The following is an 18,634-nucleotide window of genomic DNA, read 5'->3' as shown; positions in this document are numbered from 1 at the left end:
GACCTGGACTGGGAGTGGGGTTGGAGGAGTTCAGAGAGGTACTGAGGAGCAAGAGAGTGAAGTGATTTGTATGTCAACAGGAGAATTTTGTACTGAATGCGGGACTTCACTGGGAGCCAGTGAAGCTGTCTGAGTGTGGGAGTGATGTGTTGCCACCGCTTCGTGCGAGATATAATTCTGGCTGCTGAATTTTGAACATACTGTAGTCGTTCCAAGGCTTTCTTGGGTAGGCCATACAGTACCCCATTGCAGTAGTCCAGGCGGGAAGTAATGAAAGCATGGATAAGTGTTTCGGTCACAGAGTCGGAGAGTGAGGGCCGGAGTCTGGAGATGTTCTTGAGATGGAAAAAGGCAGATTTGGTGATGTTTTTGATGTGAGACTGGAATGAGAGGGAAGGGAGAATATGACAGGAAGAGAATTAATGTGTATTAGGTCTATAATGTGTCTGTGTATTTGTATTGGGCTTTGTGTGGTTTTGTATTTGTGTATGTATGTAAACTGTCAGACACCTTAATTTCCCTCGGGATTAATAAAAGTACTCTACTCTAGGCCTACTCTACTAGAGTTGAAGAGAGAGAGGGGCAGGGCTGGCAAAGGACCCAGGCCTGACTCGAACCCAGTGCCATGGGCATGCAAGCCCATACGTGGGGGGCTTGCATTTTAGCCTTATATTTATATACATATATATTTATTTTTTATTTATTTCATTTGATTTATTTTTACAGTTTTACAGCTAAGTTAAATGTATTGAACACTACCACAGTTTATGACACAACAGTGGTGGGGCTGATAACCGAGGGAAAGGAGGAGGCCTACAGGGATGAGGTCCTGAAACTTGGAGAGTGGTGTGCATCCAACAACCTGGCCCTGAACATCTCCAAGACAAAGGAGCTCATCCTGGACTTCCGGCGGAACAAAGATGCTCCTGCCCCCCTGTACATCAATGGAGAACGTGTAGAGCAAGTGAGCTCATTTAAATTCCTAGGTGTACACATCTCCGCTGATCTCTCCTGGTCGACTAACACCTCGGCTCTGGTAAAAAAGGCCCAGCAGCGATTGCACTTCCTCAGAGTACTCAAGAAAGAACAGTTAGACTCAAGCTTGCTGGTGACCTTTTACCGTTCCACCATAGAGAGCCTGCTGACCTACGCAGTGTCAGTGTGGCACTCAAGTTGCACTGAGGCTGACAGGAAGAGACTGCAGAGGGTGACCAAAACAGCACAGAAAATCATAGGCTGCCCCCTGCCTCCCATACCCATACATCTACAACTCACGCTGCGTAAGTAGAGCCAGGAGTATCATTAAAGATCCCACACATCCTGGCTTTCATCTCTTTACACTGTTGCCCTCTGGCAGGCGCTACAAGGCATTGCCAGCCAGAACCAATAGGATGAAGAACAGCTTCTTCCCCAAAGCTGTTACAACAATGAACACACACTTACTGGACAATGTTCATCTATAAAGGACTGTGCACTACGTAGGGAAGCTAAAATCTCGGTATACGTTGTATACTGACAATAAAGGCTTTCTATTCTATTCTATTTATGAATTGGGTTAAAAACCTTTCTTGCAATACCCGAAAAGAACACAAGGGGTCGTTGTTTGATCCAACGTCATTTCCGTACACACAGCGCCACCACAGACGACGAGAGCACAGGCTTTCATTTCTAGGCCGGGTAGGTCCTATCAACACAAGTGAACGGGAAAATAGATAAAGAATTGGCTGTACAATCTTTATCCATCCTTGCAAGAAAGCTTAATACAAGGAAATACGTCGTTATAGGTGACCTCAAGTAATCGTTTTACGTGGAACTGGTAAGTTATGATGAATTTTTAGTCAAAGATGTGTCGCTTTTCTGTGGTTTAGTTTAGGCTCTCCTCCCTAGTTTTATTGTTGCTTTGTTCTGGGCTGCAGCCATTTTTAATCGCCTTGTCCAACAACCATTACCTTTGCTTTATGCTTCCGAATTCGGATGTGTAGTCGGCACATATCTAATTGCCATTTGTTGGCTAATATTTTGCTTCTTGCATTAGAATTCTCTTCCACACTGATTTATGTCCTTGTACACGACAGGCTCAAGTTTGTGCATCCTCCTGGCCCAGTTTTAATCCTAAGCGAGTGTTTTCTTGCAATCATGGCAGCCAACTCTAGCAGGCTAGCCTGTTATATTCCAGCTACCAAAGCTGTAGCAGGCTAGCTATGTTGAGTAAAGTCTGTTGGTTTTCCTTAAGTCTGTACTTTGTGTCCTTTTGGTATTTTCTCTCTTATGCATGGTATTATGCCTTGTTCAGTCCACCACACTTTTGCCCCAGGCTTGTCAAGCAAGCTAACGTTTTACACCTAGCTGTGTTTACAAATAAGTCGAGAGAAGCTGTGCCGAAGTGGCCTAAATGGTTGGGTACTTGCTAAAATAATTAGCCTAGCGGCTACCAACCAGGTAAGCTATGTGGTTGTGGGAGTTGCGACGGCTTCACTTGGTGTAAAATTGCAGTGTGAACAAATATTTGAAGTTGTGTGAACCTGTAGTCACGCTAAATTGCATAAATTTAGTGCACATTATGGTGAAATCGTGTATGAATACCCGCCGCTGTGTTGATATAAGGAGGCCCTTTTACTAGCAAGTGTCAGCTAACCTTGCTTCGCGTCAGTGTTGTTGGCTAGCATTACAAAAAGGGACATATGGTATTTCTTATTTATTTCAATTATTATTTCTGTTTAATGTGATTAAATATACGGTCACTTTCGACGACTGTGATGAATACAAGCGAGTCTTCAACACGATTGCAATTCGTCGACTAGCTACTGTTGTCAAGGCTCGGCTGTGTCGTTGTCGGTCTTGCGAAACCCCGGCTTCGAATCTCGGAGTCATGGTAAAACACCACCTCAACCTATGCTTTCTATCGTAGCAACAATTATTTTTCTGCGTTAATAGTCATCTTATCGTTCTTTGCTTGGTCAAACGTAACCTTGATATTAGAAACGGTATTTGAAGACAGCTAGCGCCAGTTAACCTATCAGTCGCTAACAATGTCACCAATGTAACATGAACGATAACATGGGGGTGACTATCTTGAGCGTGTTTAACGGTTGCCCAAAACCGCTATGAAGATTTTTGAAATTCTTTGCAATGCTGAGATTGCTGATTTGTATATCTTTTGCATCTATTTACGCTGAATGCAGTGCCGTTATACGAACGATTTAAGCCTGCATTCAAATGACAAATTGATAGTAAATATCACAAGCAGGTTAGCTTGGCCATGTTTGCGATGTTTTAAGATGAGCGTTTTCATCCATCTTGCCTCTTCTTGCTAGGGTTGAGTTTTTTTCCAGGAAAGAATGGCCGTGCCCCCGCAAATATTCCTCTGTCAGCTTGGCTCACCACCTGAGTTTTAAAGTTTTAGTGTTCACAGTAAACCTTTTTTTGTGTAGCCCAGTGGTGCATACATTTAGAAAATGCATGGTCCAGAAAATACATGACCTTCATTCTTAAATGAATTGGGTGTAAATGTATTTGAACACATCTTTAGGAGTTGGTGCGTATTTAAAAGTGAAAACGGCTGTAGATGTGATTAAAATGTACAACCTGAACAGCCATATGTGTGGAGTTACCCTGACACAGCATCTTCACACACAACACACACAAAGATGGTCATTTGGGGCCCTGTGCAGGCCCAGCTCATTTGAAGGCATATTAGTGGTCACCTGGGCAGCTAAAAGTAGAGCTCTCTGCACCAGCTCACCCCTGAGGGTGGACAGAAGGACCTTTCTGCCGCCTCCCGAGTCCTCCGTAACCCCTGCATGCCTCTCAGGGCGACCAGGCGCCGTCAACACGCTTTACACACGCCGCCAAGTTCATGTGTGGATACCTTTCTCTCTCGCTCTCCCTTTCGTCTCACATTTCCCTCTCTTTTCCGCTCTCTCTTTCCCTCTCTCCCCATTTGCCTCTCTCTCTACCTCTGTTGACTTCTTATTCTCTCTCTACCAGACAGTTCTGAGTTGTTCATTGTGTGTGTGATTGATTCTCTTCTTACACCTTTCCTCGTCTTTTTAAACACATTGCACTCCTCTGTCACTATCTCCTCCTCTCCCTCCATCCGAACTCAACTCCTTTCACCTCTAGTCCCACATAGCTGGCAGGCTTCCAACGTGTGTGTGTGTGTGTGTGTGTGTGTGTGTGTGTGTGTGTGTGTGTGTGTGTGTGTGTGTGTGTGTGTGTGTGTGTGTGTTTGCAACTGCGGGGCCCATCGGATCAGAGAGTTCAGCCTTTGAACCCCCCGTTAGTGTGAGTCATTTAGGCCGCATGCATGTGGAATGACATCCGCTAGCTAGAGCATGGCCCTCTTATTAGGCCTCCACGTTAAACCCTCACTCCTCTGTTCTCCTCCCACAGCTATCCCCCCCTGTCATCTCCTCTCTTCTCTTCTCCTGCTACAGCTATCCCCTCCTCTCATCTCCTCTCATCTTCTCTTATTCGGCCCCCATGTTAAACCCTCACAGCTCACTTCCCCTCTCCTCTCTTCTTCTCGCTTCTCCTCTCTTCTCCTCTCTTCTCTCTTCTCTGTTTTAGGCCCTAAACGTCAAAGCCTCACAGCTCCCCCTCTCCTTTCCTCTCATCCCCCGTCTTCCCAAGTTCTCTCCCCTCTCCTCTTCTACTTCCTTCTGTCCTCTCCTCCTATTTGCTGTCCTCTCTGCTCTGCTCCTTTCTTCTCCTCTATTTTCCTCTCTTTTTCTCTTCCTCTCATCTCCTCAGCTGATTACACGTCCCCTTTACTGTACGCTTTGTCAGGGCACCCTCGCTCACCGTGTCATAGGGAAAAGGTTCATTCCCACTCTCAGGTGTTCCAATGGCTTACTGAGGCATGTCAGTCAAACTCAGTGACGGTCTGACACCCAAACCCTATGGCAGATCAGTTAAGACTGAACAAATCAGAAAACGAGCAATAAATTACTTAAATCTTAAGATTTATCTATTGGATTATTAGCACCTTTGCCACTGTATTTTGCATCCTGGTTTTAAGCTATGCTTTCCCTTGGTCTACAGCAGGGGTTTCAAACTCGTTTCGGTCCAGGGGCCGAATCGATCATCTCAAGGTGGATGCCAGTGGCTTTATCAAGAGCATTGACTAAAAATGGCCAGCACGAATTGATTTCAAGTATTGAAAGCCCGTAGCAACTTAAATAGGCAGGAGACTTTCTTTTTAGTTTTTTTTTAAAAACAAGTCTGGGTCCGGATTGAATCATCTGGTGGGTCGCATCCGGCCCTGTGGCCTTTGACACCCCAGGTCTAGGGTATGTACTTTAGTAGTGGATGAAGGTAAAACATACATGCAGTACAGAGGTTGAAGTTTAACAGAAGTTTTTTGTCACTGAATAAGCGGTCAAACGTACAGGTTGTTGTTCATGGGAACAAGCGTTAAACTTTCAGGTCTTGGGCTCAGCCCCATAATCAGCATTAGCGCATAAACCCCATCAGGCACCTCAATCATTGAGATCACATGGTATGCACTGCACATCATGCAGTTACCACAGAACAGAATTCATCCATGTCAGCTGCCTGCCCAATCATGGCAAAGATGAACAGAATGAAAATAGGCAAATGCATGCTGACGCATTATCTGTGCTTATAGACCTCTATCCACTGTCGTGTCGAGCAGATCAATTGGACTGTTTGACATTTCACTGGCTGACTAGATGATGGAGGTCATCATGGTGGTACAGTTAATTGGTGATGAGGAGGTTGAGGGTCAGACTCTTCCCTTGAAGCTGCCAGCACGTGTATCCAGAAATTGAGTGTACAGAAAAGCATTGTGAAAAGATTTGACTGACATGCACTTTGAGTCTCTTCATTAAGCACTTCAAGCACTTCAAGTAACCATTTAAGTTGACGCCGGTCATATTAAATATTCATGTTTTACCTCCAAAGTTCACACTAAGTTTCTTAGTTTGACAGCCATCTGTGTGTGTGTGTGTGTGTGTATGTGTGTGTGTGTGTGTGTGTGTGCGTGTGTGCGTGCGTGCGTGCGTGCGTGCGTGCGTGCGTGCGTGCGTGCGTGCGTGCGTGCGTGCGTGCGTGCGTGCGTGCGTGCGTGCGTGCGTGCGTGCGTGCGTGCGTGCGTGCGTGCGTGCGTGCGTGCGTGCGTGCGTGCGTGCGTGCGTGCGTGCGTGCGTGCGTGCGTGTACTACTCGTATCAGTTTATTTCTGTGTTAATTTGGCCCAGATATGTTCTGTTCATGTAGTTGGTCTTACTTTTTATGTTCTGTCTTAATACATTGTGTGGCTGGTCAGGTGCTAAAACAATTTTCCCAAAAATGGGGAACAGGGAAGCGACGTGTGTCGCTTCCACTTCATCGGGTTCACTCAGAGCAGAGCAGGGACATGTCAGGGACTTGTTCACCAAAATACCTTAATATTTCTGCACATCAGAGTCAACGAGTATGCAGTGACTTACCCAGCAGTATATTGGATTACTTTTACGAGTGTGCATCACCAGCCCCTGGGCATAGGAACTCTAAGCTTATGCTTTGAATGAAGTCGCATCCCCTGAAAAGTCTACTGGTAGTAAAATCTTCTCCACTCTACTCTCCGTTCTCCTTCACAGAACCCGACGGCATAGAGGAAGAGGTGCAGAGAAAAATTTCCATACTCGATGACATTACATCGCAATGTCCGATCGTTTGGGGCAAATAACCAAGTCCAAGGATGGGAAAAGCAAGTATTCCTCGCTCAGCCTGTTTGACAAGTACAAGGGAAAGGCAATAGAATCTCAGAAAACCACCGGTAAGTCTCCAGTCTCTCTGCTCTCTCTCTCTCTCCATCTTTCTGGTCTCTTCCCAGTCTCTCTTCTCTTTCTCTGTGTACATTCCATTATCCTAACACCCGTCCTGCACCTCAGTTCAGTTCAGTTATGGTTTATTTGAGTAGGGACAAATACACATCATGTAGGCTGTACAACAACCTAACAGATAAGTATCATAGCATTTGTAGCCATAGGCTAATTTCCAATGCCCGTCCCTAGAAGGGCTTTTAAAGTAAAATATAAAAAACTGTTTTAATGTTGTTTTAAAATACAACCTATTCATTCAATCTAAGAAGACAGGCAATATACATACAAATACCTAATCCTATATTAATGCACAGTCACTCGCTCATTCATCCACTAATTAATCAATTTGATAAAACATGTACAATAGCACCCCCCCCTTACACACATAGTCAACTGCCACCCACCTCCCTCCCTCCCTCACACACACACACACACACTCAGCTGCACCTCCTCCATCACCACACACACACACACACACACACACACACACACACACACACACACACAGACGCACACACACACATTCTATAAACACACACATAGAATCACACATGATTACATATCTGGTTGTTTTTTAGAAATTCCTTCATCTGATATCTGAACGACCTATGACTCTGATTGGCCTTGAATTCTGGGGGCAAATTATTCCATAAATTAAGACCTTTAATTAAAAACGAGGACTGACCAAAGGATGTTTTACGGTGGGGTATTCTACAGTTCCCTGCTACAGCCCCCCTGGTAGACCTCCCAACTGCCTGTATAGGTTGGGTTAGGTCACAGAGCACTTGAGGGGCTTGACCATGCAGGCATTTATATATCAGGTTAATATTTGACAAAGCAATATAATTATCAAAGCTCATCATGTTCAGATCCCGCTGAACATCGCAGTGATGAGCTCTAATTGGCCTTTTAGCAAGAATTTTTAAAGCACGATTGTACAGTCTCTCCAGTGGTCTTGTTGCTGTGAGACCTGCCTGTGACCATGCAGTTATACAGTAGCCAAGGTGAGCTTGTGTCAGCTTAGCCACAACAAACTTTTGGAGGACTTTTCCCCCATTCAACATCCCTGTCGCAAATGAGAAAATGACCTTTGCAAGATATTGAATTAAACTCCTGTTGTCAATGACATCTTGCGGCAGCATTACAAGGCCACAAGCACAAGGGAGGGCGGGAGATTGGATGATGGAAAGAATCCTTTCTCTGTGGTTTTCACCACTCTGGTGTGCGTTACAATATGCGACCTTGCCTCCTCCACTTGTGCTTGTTTCCTCGTACTAGGAAGTAATATGTCATGATGACTTCACTAACAACAGCATTATATTTCAATATCTTGCAAAAGCTCAATTGTAAAGTCTTTTTCTCATTTGCAATTGGGATGGTGAATGGCGGGGCAAGGCCACAAGCACAAGTGGAGGAGGCAAGGTCGCATATTGTAATGCACTCCTGGTCTCCGCTCTCTCTGGCCTCTCTCCATCCTTCCTGTTTCCTTTGGTCTCCATGGGGATGCTTCTTGTGTTGCTATGTGCTGTAGGGCAGGCCAAGACCTGTTTGGTATTGAACACTTCACTTTGGCATCAAACCCAGCTTGTTGGAATACCCCCCTTGGGCGATTAATTGATTGTAACCAATGCATTGATGCAAGACAATTGTGATGATGAGCATTGGAAAATTGCAATCCCACACTTGGTAAATCTCAAAAGCTGATTTTTAGACAGAAAAAATAAGTGTTTTACTATGTCAGTGGATATCTCATGGTCTGGTGGTCAAGCCTACCAAATCGAGCTGATTTGTTAGATATCATGAACTGTGATGCAAGTAGGGATGCAAATGATTAATCGACTTTAGATTAGTTGTCGAGCAAGAGGTTGCTCAATCAAAATGTATTAAGTAAGGCTTAACGTTCGGCGAGAAGGTCGCTACCGTGGAATAGCAGCACGACAGAGAGAATCTTTAGACCCCGACGCGGAGCGGAGGGGTCTTGTTCTCTCTGAAGTGCTGCTATTCCACAAAGCGACCGACTCGCCGAAAGTTAACCCGCTTATTATATGGATATATTTAAATGATTCACACATGCGGGGACATTTCTTTAGACCTATTTAATGTTAAGATTGTTGCTGCGCAAAACAAAACAGTACCGTTGTGGAACACCGCTAGGCAACAGCTAGGTAGGCTAGCCAGGACAACAGGTGTTGTCTATCACAGCAGCTGATTAGAGTGACAAAAGACCGGACCCCCTGCGGAGTGATATGAAACATTCGCTTTAGCCACTGACTTGTATACAAGCCAGTGGCTTTAGCAGTGAACGTCTTGTTGCCATTGACAGCGGTAGCCAGGACAACGGGTGCTGTCTATCACAGCAGCTGATTAGAGTTTTGTTGAAAAGTCGCTTTAGCAGTGAAAAGTCTTGTTGCCATTGACAGCGGTCTGTTATAGACCAACCCGTCCGTTATCGAAAAATAACAGACGTCCGAACGTTGGGGAGCCCCGTTGAAATGAATGGAGCATTCGACCGATGACGTCACAACCATATAATAATCGCGATTAACCGCTAGAGGGCGCTAGAGACTGTTGAGTGGTTCTAGTTCTAGTCCTACTCAAATCCATGGTGCGCAGATTTTATCTATTAAATTGTCATTGCAACTTCTAGAGTTCTTATGGGTCTTTTGGAGATGTGTACTTGAATCTGTGATTATGCCAAGTCCAATGGTGTAAGTTGTTACTGCTTGAATTATGAGAAAAACGATCTTTCAAGACAGGCAAATGTCACTGCAAGCAGCATTTTACTGTAGGGTTAAGCTTGCTAGGTTAGCTTAGCGTGCTAACTAGCGAAATCACAAACGTAGTAATTTCAAATTGTGAGCTGTAATTTTAACCACTACACCCTGTCAGATATCAAGACTAGTATTAGCTGAACTGGGCATGAATATATATGACCATGCATGAAGTGGAGCACCATCTGTTCAATTTCAGGTGAATCCATGTTAGCTGTAAGTGTTGTTGTCATAGCTCCATTCATTCTCAATGGAGCCTGTTAGCTTATTAGCTCTCCACAGACACAGGAAATAACTTTTTTTTGTTCAGAAACGAACTTTGTTGACATACTATCCATTATGGACAACAACACACTACCCAACATATAGTATTTCTTTATTTTGAAGCGTATTAAATTAAAATGCTTGTGGTTGGCTGACACATAGGCCTATGCAGACAAGTCCTGAGTCTGATCACGTTTCACTCAACGTTGTCTGATAGGCAAGGCGACAGAGGGGGGCGTGGGCGTGGGGCTACTAGTTCACTCCTGGGTGAAAGCAATGCCTCCCCAAAGGTGGTGTGGAGATGCCATAGAAAACAGCTTTCTTTTCCTAATGCATAATTATAATTATATTATAATAATATAATATAACATCATACAATAAAATACAATATGGGCTTAATGATCATAATATAATTCTCATAATATAATTTAATATAACAATATACTTTTTGAACTCAGTGTTTTAACTATTTAGCTGATATTTTAAAAGGCCCTATGAAATTCAGGTGAAAAAACGCCGCTTATCAATTAATCGAAAGTCGATCGATAACACTATCAACTAATGATTAATGAATTAATCGATAATTTGCATCCCTACATGCAAGCAATGGATATTGTATGACATAGGACACTACAGAATTTCGTCTTTACCTCCCACACCGTAGCTAAGCACTTTGCTAGTGGTGGCTCTGCCATAGTCTCTTGAGATTGTAATGATCCTGGATCAGAAGCTTGCAAGTTCAAATCCCATGCCATCCATGGCTGAAGTGCCCTTGAGCACCTAACCCTACACTGCTCTAGGGGCCGTAACCATTGCCCTGCTTTTAGATAACAAAGTGATTTTGGATTTAAAATAAAATCAGCAAAGTCTAGTGCAATGTGTAATGTAATGTAATGTGCTGTGCTGTAATTAGATGTGTGAGCCCTGTTGCTAGTGCTGATGCTTGACATGAAGTGAAATGTGACTGGGGGTTCATTGGAACCAGATGGCCACCCGTCCCGTCAGGTGTTGGCGTGCCATCGGGACGGGAGCGGCAGGATATTGCTGCTGTCTTGACCATTTGAGGCTCAAGGCAGGCTCTAATTACTGCTTTCCTTGGCACTCATTGTCTGCCCCCTTTCACTCTTTCTTTCTCTTGTATGCCTCTTTCCTCTACTCCCCCCCCCCCCCATCCCTCCATCCACGTTTGCACTTCATCTCATTGTCTCCTTATTCCTCTCAATCCCTTTTTATATTCCTCATTTTCTCTTGTTTTCTCTCTTCCCTTCACTTTTCTCTCTCAATCTCTAATATCTTCTTTCCTTTGTTCTTTCTTCCAATATCTCTTTCTTGACTCTCTCTGTAACATTCTGTTAACATCCTCCTTTTCTTCTTCTCTTTCTCTCTGTCTCTCTCTCCTAGTTGTTCCACGACATGGCTTGCAAAGTCTTGGCAAAGTGGCCGCTGCCCGGCGCATGCCCCCACCTGCTCACCTGCCGAGCCTGAAGTCTGAAAACAAAGGAAACGATCCCAACGTGATTATCGTGCCCAAAGACGGAACAGGATGGGCAAACAAGCAGGAACAACAACCCGATCAAAAGAGGTAAGGGGATGTAGAGGGAGGACCGGGTCCATGGGGCTCAGTGGGCGAGTGTGCTGTACCATAATGGCGGGGAGGGTCCCGGGTTTTATTCTGACCCCAGGGTCGTTTCGCAATCCTTCCTCGTCTCTCTTCCACGCATTTCCTGTCACCATCTTCGACTGTCCTATCTCAATAAAGGCTGAAAAAAGGCCAGAAACAAATATGTGAAAATTGGAGATGGATGGAGAGCTGCTGTGCCATATACAGGCTTACATACCCATGGGGACCCAGGTTCGAATCTGGCCTGTCTCTCTTTCTAGCCCTACCGTTTCGCTCTCTCTACCACTCATTTCCTAGCCTCGCGACGCCATCTTATGTACTCCACCCAAAGATTTTGGCTCCGCACATCGTCTGGCAAAAGCCTCGAGTTCGGTTCTCTCAGTGTTTCGCCAATCAACTAACAGTTGAGAATGGTGACGTAGAACTCACCTGCGAGCTCCGTTACTGATTGGTTAAGGTAACTCTATTCACACTTTCGTTTTGTTATTTGTATACTTTTGCGACGCTATAACGTAACAGACATGCTAATAAAGCTCAATATGGGTTTTAATTTGAGTTTGGAACTTTTAATTTAAACGATAGAGTAAGATCAGACCATCTCCCATCGTCCACGGAGACGGATTCCTCATGGCTTTTGCCAGACTGATTGACGGAGTCAACAGTCGACTATTCGCCCAGGCTACTCATTTCCTGTCTGATCTTCACTGTTCTGTCAAATGAAGGCCCACGAAGCCTAAAAATACACTTAAAAGAGGTAAAAGGATGAAAAGTAAAGCAGTCAGGAGACAACCAAGTAAACAACTCGGGTGCATTTCTGGAAAGCGTAGTTGCTAACTATGTTCACTACTTTGTTGGCTGCAATGCAATTTCCCAACTGCTAATGACTACGCTTTCCAGAAATGCATCCCTGGCATGGTGGGGCCTGGAATATGGCGTTGAAAAGCAAGGCTACGAATTTGCTATGAAGTATTTATAATAAACCCGTTTCATTGTTCAAGGAGATGTATACACGACTGCCATTTCCCATCAAATGACTCACTAAAATGGGTCAATGATGTTTTAGTAGTAGCACATGCCGGGATTGTGCAATATCTATTGTATGGAATACATTTGTTTGTTTTATGAGCTTTAGATGTCGTTTTACCAGCTGACGTCTGAGACCCAAAAAGCATAATTGATCTGTGTATGTTAATGTCTATGTCACTAGATGCAACTTACACCTGCGTCAAATGCATTGAAACGCAGGTTTCTGACATCAAGTGAAAAAGGCTCCTAATTTTGAAATGTTACATGCACATGCATCTTTGCACTTTGTACAAAAAGCAGCAGTGAAGAAGAGATTTGCGTGTAGAAATAGCAGTGAAGTGGAGATTGCAACAAATGGTCCCTTCTGCGCAATAGATAATCTCTAATATGGCAAAGAATTCTCTCTTGCTTTTCGTCCTGCTCCAATGCAAGCTCCTTTTGTTTTTATTCTGTTTCTTTCTTTTCTTTTTTGGTCGACTCATTTTTTGGGGAGAAAAGTTGAATCAGGATGAATGTTAAGGGTGGATACGCAGATTATGGCCATGAATGTCATGTAGTGCCTCGTATGCTACACAGTCATGTAAACACACTAGTAGTCTCACCTTTGCCACTGTTTTCTGGGGAATGCAAGGTTGGCCTAGTTAGCGTCAGCCTCGCTAAGTCACTTGTGGAATGCTCAGGAGTGGTGTGAAATGCTGTAGTCATGCAGGGGACACATGCAGGCGAAAACGAGCCAAGGGCAGAGAGGCGAAATTCAGTGTTTCATTCTGGCGACTCAACGGTCAACAGGTCGTAGCGGGGATTCGAATCGATTTAAACTATGTTGTCGATTTGATCGACCGCTCCAGCCAAAAATGTGCTCCTCATTTTCATGATCTTTAACTTAGCCGAATATTTTGCTTCATGTTGTCCCTGTTGGATTGACTCCACCCCACTTCGCTTCCCTCATAGGAATAAATGGTGAAATTTGCTGTGCTTGGCCAGATTCACGTGTATGTGTCCCCATCAATGCAGTGCAGATTTGCTGGTGTAGTATTTGTCATGATATGCTCTTTTTCGTCACTTGTGAAGGACAAGACATTCAGCTGCAGTAGCAACAGTGTGCATGTCAGAGAAAGGGATAGAGAGATACAGAGGAGAAGAAGAATAGGTGTGTGTGTGTGTGTGTGTGTGTGTGTGTGTGTGTGTGTGTGTGTGTGTGTGTGTGTGTGTGTGTGTGTGTGTGTGTGTGTGTGTGTGTGTGTGTGTGTGTGTGTGTGTGTGTGTGTGTGTGTGTGTGTGTGTGTGTGTTCTTGTGTGTGTGTTCGTGTGTGTGTGTGTGTGTGCGTGTGTGAGAGAGAGAAATTGCCCAAGGTGAGCCTGGCACAATGCATTCCTGTGTGAGCATGAGAGGAAGAGGAGGGGGGTTGTGTTGAGACTGGCAGAGGAGGGGTTTGTGTTGTGCTGAGACTGGAAGGAGGCATTCTTGTACGAGTGGGAGAGAGAGAGCGAGAGAGAAGAGGGTAATGTTGCAGGACTTAGGACAGCTTAAAGTCGTTTGCGTGGGTGAAATAATGCCTGGTGGCCTGGGTGTAAGGAAGGTGGGTGTGCAAGATCAGTTTGTGTGGGTGAGCGTAGGAGGGTGGATGGATAGAATGACTAGATGGATAGATTTTAGAGCTTTATCACAACATATTGGGATTTCCAACAAATGTTTATCACTAAATGTGATTTATTCAGGACTCTGCAGGGTTTTCTCTTAAAGTGGGATCGTTGGACTTCTTACATGGTTTGTGTGTGTGTGTGTTCCTTCTAAACGAGCAAAAAAAAACCTGACCTAAATTTCATCTCCCATTGGCGTAGTAATAAGTGAAGACATCCTTATTATAGCAAGAGAAATGGCGGAGTGTGGACCATGGCGCATTTTCCCTGATTAAGATTTGTGCCTGCATTGTCTTGGGACTAAGGCCTTGCAGTGCCAGACCTTGATGTGTATCGACGGCAGCAGCACATTGTCAGCCTGTCGTCACCTTCAAGTGTGTGTGTGTGTGTGTTTGCAAGCACGCGGGGGTGAGTGTGTGCGCACACGCAAGCGCACGCTCGTGTTTGTGTGTTTGCACGTGTGTGTGTGTGTGTGCGCGCGCACTTGTATATGTTGTGCTTCTCCTCCTGTGTTTTGTGTGCCTGTGGCTGCCACTGTGGTGAGGGCTCTGCCTGTGGTGAAGCCTCAATGGAGTCAGTCTGATTGCACTCTGTGGTCCATACTCAACCACCAGGGGCGGATGATGTCTTCATGGGCCCCTGGTACAAACAACAAGACACCCCCCTCCCATAATTAGACCATAATGAATTGTTTTTTGTAGAGTTGACTTGAAGAATTGAGCCTCGGGGCCCCCTTAGCTCTTGGGCCTGTGGGCCTGTGCCCAGTAGGTCCATGCAGTAATCCGTTCTTGCTCAGCACCCATCCTGCCCCTTTTGGCCTCAACTTGATTTGATTGGGCCTCTCTGTGATTAGAGTTGTAATGGCGTGTTTTGTGCACTTTGGTTGTAGGGCTGGGCGATTCACCCTGAAAAAAAAATCTAGATTTTTTCATTGCCAAACTCGATTCACGATTCACGATTCGATTCAATAAAAAAAAAACTTGTTGAGCTCTCTAGGCCCCAACGTGGTGTGTGTGTGTGTGTGTGTGTGAGAGAGAGAGAGAGAGAGAGAGACAGAGAGAGAGACAGAGAGAGAGACAGAGAGAGAGACAGAGAGATTGACAGAGAGATTGACAGAGAGATTGACAGAGAGATTGACAGAGAGATTGAGAAGTAGGCTCTGTTTGTGTGGCGATGCCTCTGGTGTGTGTGAGTGAAGCCTACTCGGACTGGACCAGTTTATATGGACATGGGGTAGCCTATAGCAGAGGTTTTCAAAGTGGGGCCTGGGGACGCCTGGGGGGGCGTGAGAGGATGCCAGGGGGGCTGTGGCAGATTGGCAGGGAAAATATAGCAAAATGAATTGAATGACCTAAGTAGCCAAAATAAACCAAAAATAGGCTTAAATCCCAAAGGAATATTTTTTTTCTTTACAATATTTATTTATTGTGCTTTCTGTAGTACCTGAATGGTCTTAGGAATACACAAACTTTATCAAGGTGTGAGACTGGCACGTCCCATGTCAGGGGGTCTTAGCTGTATCTACCTGTATGTGGAGGGCTCATAGTAAAGTTTGAGAACTCCAGGCCAAAATAGCCTGATGTAATTTATCTCAGAACATTGCTAATAGAAATGACCAATTGAGATTACATTGAAACATCTCAGAGAAAGAACAAAACATTGTGAGGGGTAAACACTCAGGCACTGTTGAGATTTTGTCGTCACGTTGCCATCCATCCCCACAATATATTAATGATGCATTATAGTACAGATGTATGGAGGCTCTTGTCCCAGAGATGAACAAATTTAGCAATTGCCAGCTGGTTTCCCATCAGAGCCCATAGTAATGCGTCTGAATACATGTCGATGCATCTGAACACTGCTGCGTTAACACAGCGAAAACATTTTGGAGCAACGCCCTAAAACAATGCTTACTTCAAGACGGTAACGACATCAGCGCATTCGCACAGGATTAGAACCAGTTTTACTGCCGGTAATTTCTCCAGACTGCAACAGGTGGTAAAACTCTCGGCGAAGTTTACCGATATCGCCGCTATCTTTACTGACATGGCGCGTTCAGACGCGGTTACTTTACCACAAGTCTCCTAACTAGTCCCGTGGGGCTTTAGAGAGAGGGGGAGAGAGAGCGCGCGAGAGACAGAGTGCGCGAGAGACAGAGTGCTCCGGGTGCGTGCGTGCGTGCGTGTGTGTGTGTGTGTGTGTGTGTGTGTGTGTGTGTGTGTGTGTGTGTGTGTGTGTGTGTGTGTGTGTGTGTGTGTGTGTGTGTGTGTGTGTGTGTGTGTGTGTGTGTGTGTGTGTGTGTGTGTGTGTGTGTGAGAGAGCTAGCGAGAGAGGGAGGGAGAGAGATTCCTTTCAACTCACATATGTTGGTTAAGATAATATAGGCGAGGAAGCAGCGCATCCAAAACTTTAAGCATGTGTTGAAAACCTCTCTTCTCTCAATAAATTGGAAGCATATCGTAGTAGGTAGTTCTAGCCTAATTGCATCCGTGATTGCTTTCCACCCTGCGCCACTCTTGTGGTAAGGGTAGAGTAGTTTGTTTAGCATTTTCTCCACGAGATGTTTTCGTTTCAAATATTGAAACATGCCTGTAGTCCGGCTGCTACGACGTACAGCTTATGACAACACTGTCATTCACAATTTACAAAGTGGTAGGTTGTTTAATTCATCATTGGCAAAACGATAGGAGGTAGTGTCTCCTTTTTTGAACAGGAGCCCGTATTCCTCACCCGTTTCACTATATTTCTGTCAAACCATTTCACTCACCAAGTTTGTTTGTGCATGTAATGGGGGAGGAGACACAGAGAATGCACTAGGTAGGCTAGACCTACGTCTTCGCAAAGTGGCGAACGTAATGCAATGCGCTGTGCGCTTGGATACATAAACTGACAGATGATAAAAAAAATAAAAAAAAATCGTATAACGCGATTTCTCAAAAAACAAATCGATTTGACGTTCAAACTCGATTTTAAAATCACATCGATTTTTTGCCCAGGCCTATTTGGTTGGTGTTGACATTGTTGATGAACGCCCTGTCGCCCTCCTCCTGCCATCATGCATGGTATCCCTCCTGCCTTCGCTCCCTCCTTACCTACTTTTCTCTCTCTTTCTATCTCACACAGTTCCCATTATTCCATTCCTTGTTTGAATGTGTTTTTTCCCCCTGTAAAGATTATTGGGCTTTTATGCCTTTGCCTGGATAGGATGGCGAGAGAGAGAGAGTGTGACAGAAATGAGTGGGGGAGAGTGGAAATGACCTTGGGCCAGAATCAAACCCAGGTCCCCTGGTGCCGGTCCATGGTACTGCATCCTCGCCCACCGAGCCACTGTACTCTCCTTGTTTGAATGCTTAATTCGTTCTTGTCTGTAGTCTAGAAAGACTAGACTAAATACAGCATATGATGTTTAACCCGCAGTAGAATCCCTGCTCCAAGCCATTATTTGTTTACAGAACCTGGAGCCCCCCCCCCCCCCTCCCTCCCTGTCTCCCTTACACTTCCACATTATGTTTGTTCGAGTTGTTTGTTTATAAAACTTTTTTCATGCCTTCTGGCTTAAACTTTTGAAATGCTTGTTTTTTTGTCTGAGTCTCTCAGACTAAAAGGTTGAGAATTTAAAGGTGAAAAGTATAGTTTATTCATGAGGCCTGGCCTGTATTCCCCCACTACTTTTCCCATCCCACGCCCTCAGTTACACTGTTCAGGTTTAGCATTAACTATGCTGCTGATGCAGTGTGTTTATGAAACCCTTGCCCCCCTCTCCTTCCACACACACTTGTCAACTCTCTTGCTCTCTCTCCCCTTGTGCTTCAAACACAATTTTGTTGCCTTCTTGATCGTGACTATAAACCCTGTCTGTCTCTTCTTGATAATGACTATACACCTGTCTGTCTGTCTCTGTCCCTCTCTGTCTCTCTCTCCCTCCTCTAGTTCCAGTGTATCATCAGCACAGCTGCCGGAGTCGCAGCCGCAGCTGGCTTTACAGAAATCTGTCTCCAATCTTCAGAAGCCTACAGCAGTAGCCAGCCAGGAGGTGAGCGCACCCTGCACAACACTGCCACCCTTACCACGATACACCACAAGGGTTTAAACCAGTGGTTTGATTAAAAAAAAAAGTCTGCTTCAACCAAGATTTTTCTGCTCCAAAGTATAAACCAGTGTTTTTTTTTTGTTTCGTTTGTTTTTTTTTAAGAATAAACGCCTCTCCTAGAACTCATCATAAGCCCCCATTACCACCTCATAAGCCTGTCAACGCCGTCCTTAGTTATACAAAATAAAATGGACTACTGTTCCCAAGCGACAACTAGGCACCGCCCGCTCTCCGCTGTATTCCTCTCAACGCCCCCTGGGGGGTCTGTAGAGCACCCGTGGAGAGCCACTAGTATACACAAAGGTGTAGTTAATGATGAGGCATTTTTTGAAGAAATGACCTGGAGCACACTGCAAAGACCCGACTCTTCAATTGATGTCTGTGCTACTGTAATG

General features: G+C 44.8%; 1 protein-coding gene across 1 annotated transcript in view; it reads left to right on the top strand.

Annotated features, from left to right (window-relative positions):
- Nucleotides 1-1,641: 1,641 nt before the first annotated feature.
- prrc2b (proline-rich coiled-coil 2B) overlaps nucleotides 1,642-18,634 on the top strand; it is a gene marked incomplete at its 3' end in the record, with an annotated part of 59,813 nt that continues 42,820 nt past the window's right edge. The window contains exons 1-4 of the mRNA XM_063210494.1: nucleotides 1,642-1,816; nucleotides 6,602-6,780; nucleotides 11,263-11,443; nucleotides 18,080-18,182. Coding sequence (XP_063066564.1) covers nucleotides 6,666-6,780; nucleotides 11,263-11,443; nucleotides 18,080-18,182 — 399 coding nt within the window. The remainder of the gene's footprint in view (nucleotides 1,817-6,601; nucleotides 6,781-11,262; nucleotides 11,444-18,079; nucleotides 18,183-18,634) is intronic.

This window comes from Engraulis encrasicolus, chromosome 11 (genome assembly GCF_034702125.1).
Source record: "Engraulis encrasicolus isolate BLACKSEA-1 chromosome 11, IST_EnEncr_1.0, whole genome shotgun sequence".
NCBI lineage: Eukaryota > Metazoa > Chordata > Actinopteri > Clupeiformes > Engraulidae > Engraulis > Engraulis encrasicolus.
Note: the sequence above shows the minus strand (reverse complement) of the source record. Positions and strands in the feature narration are given on the sequence as shown.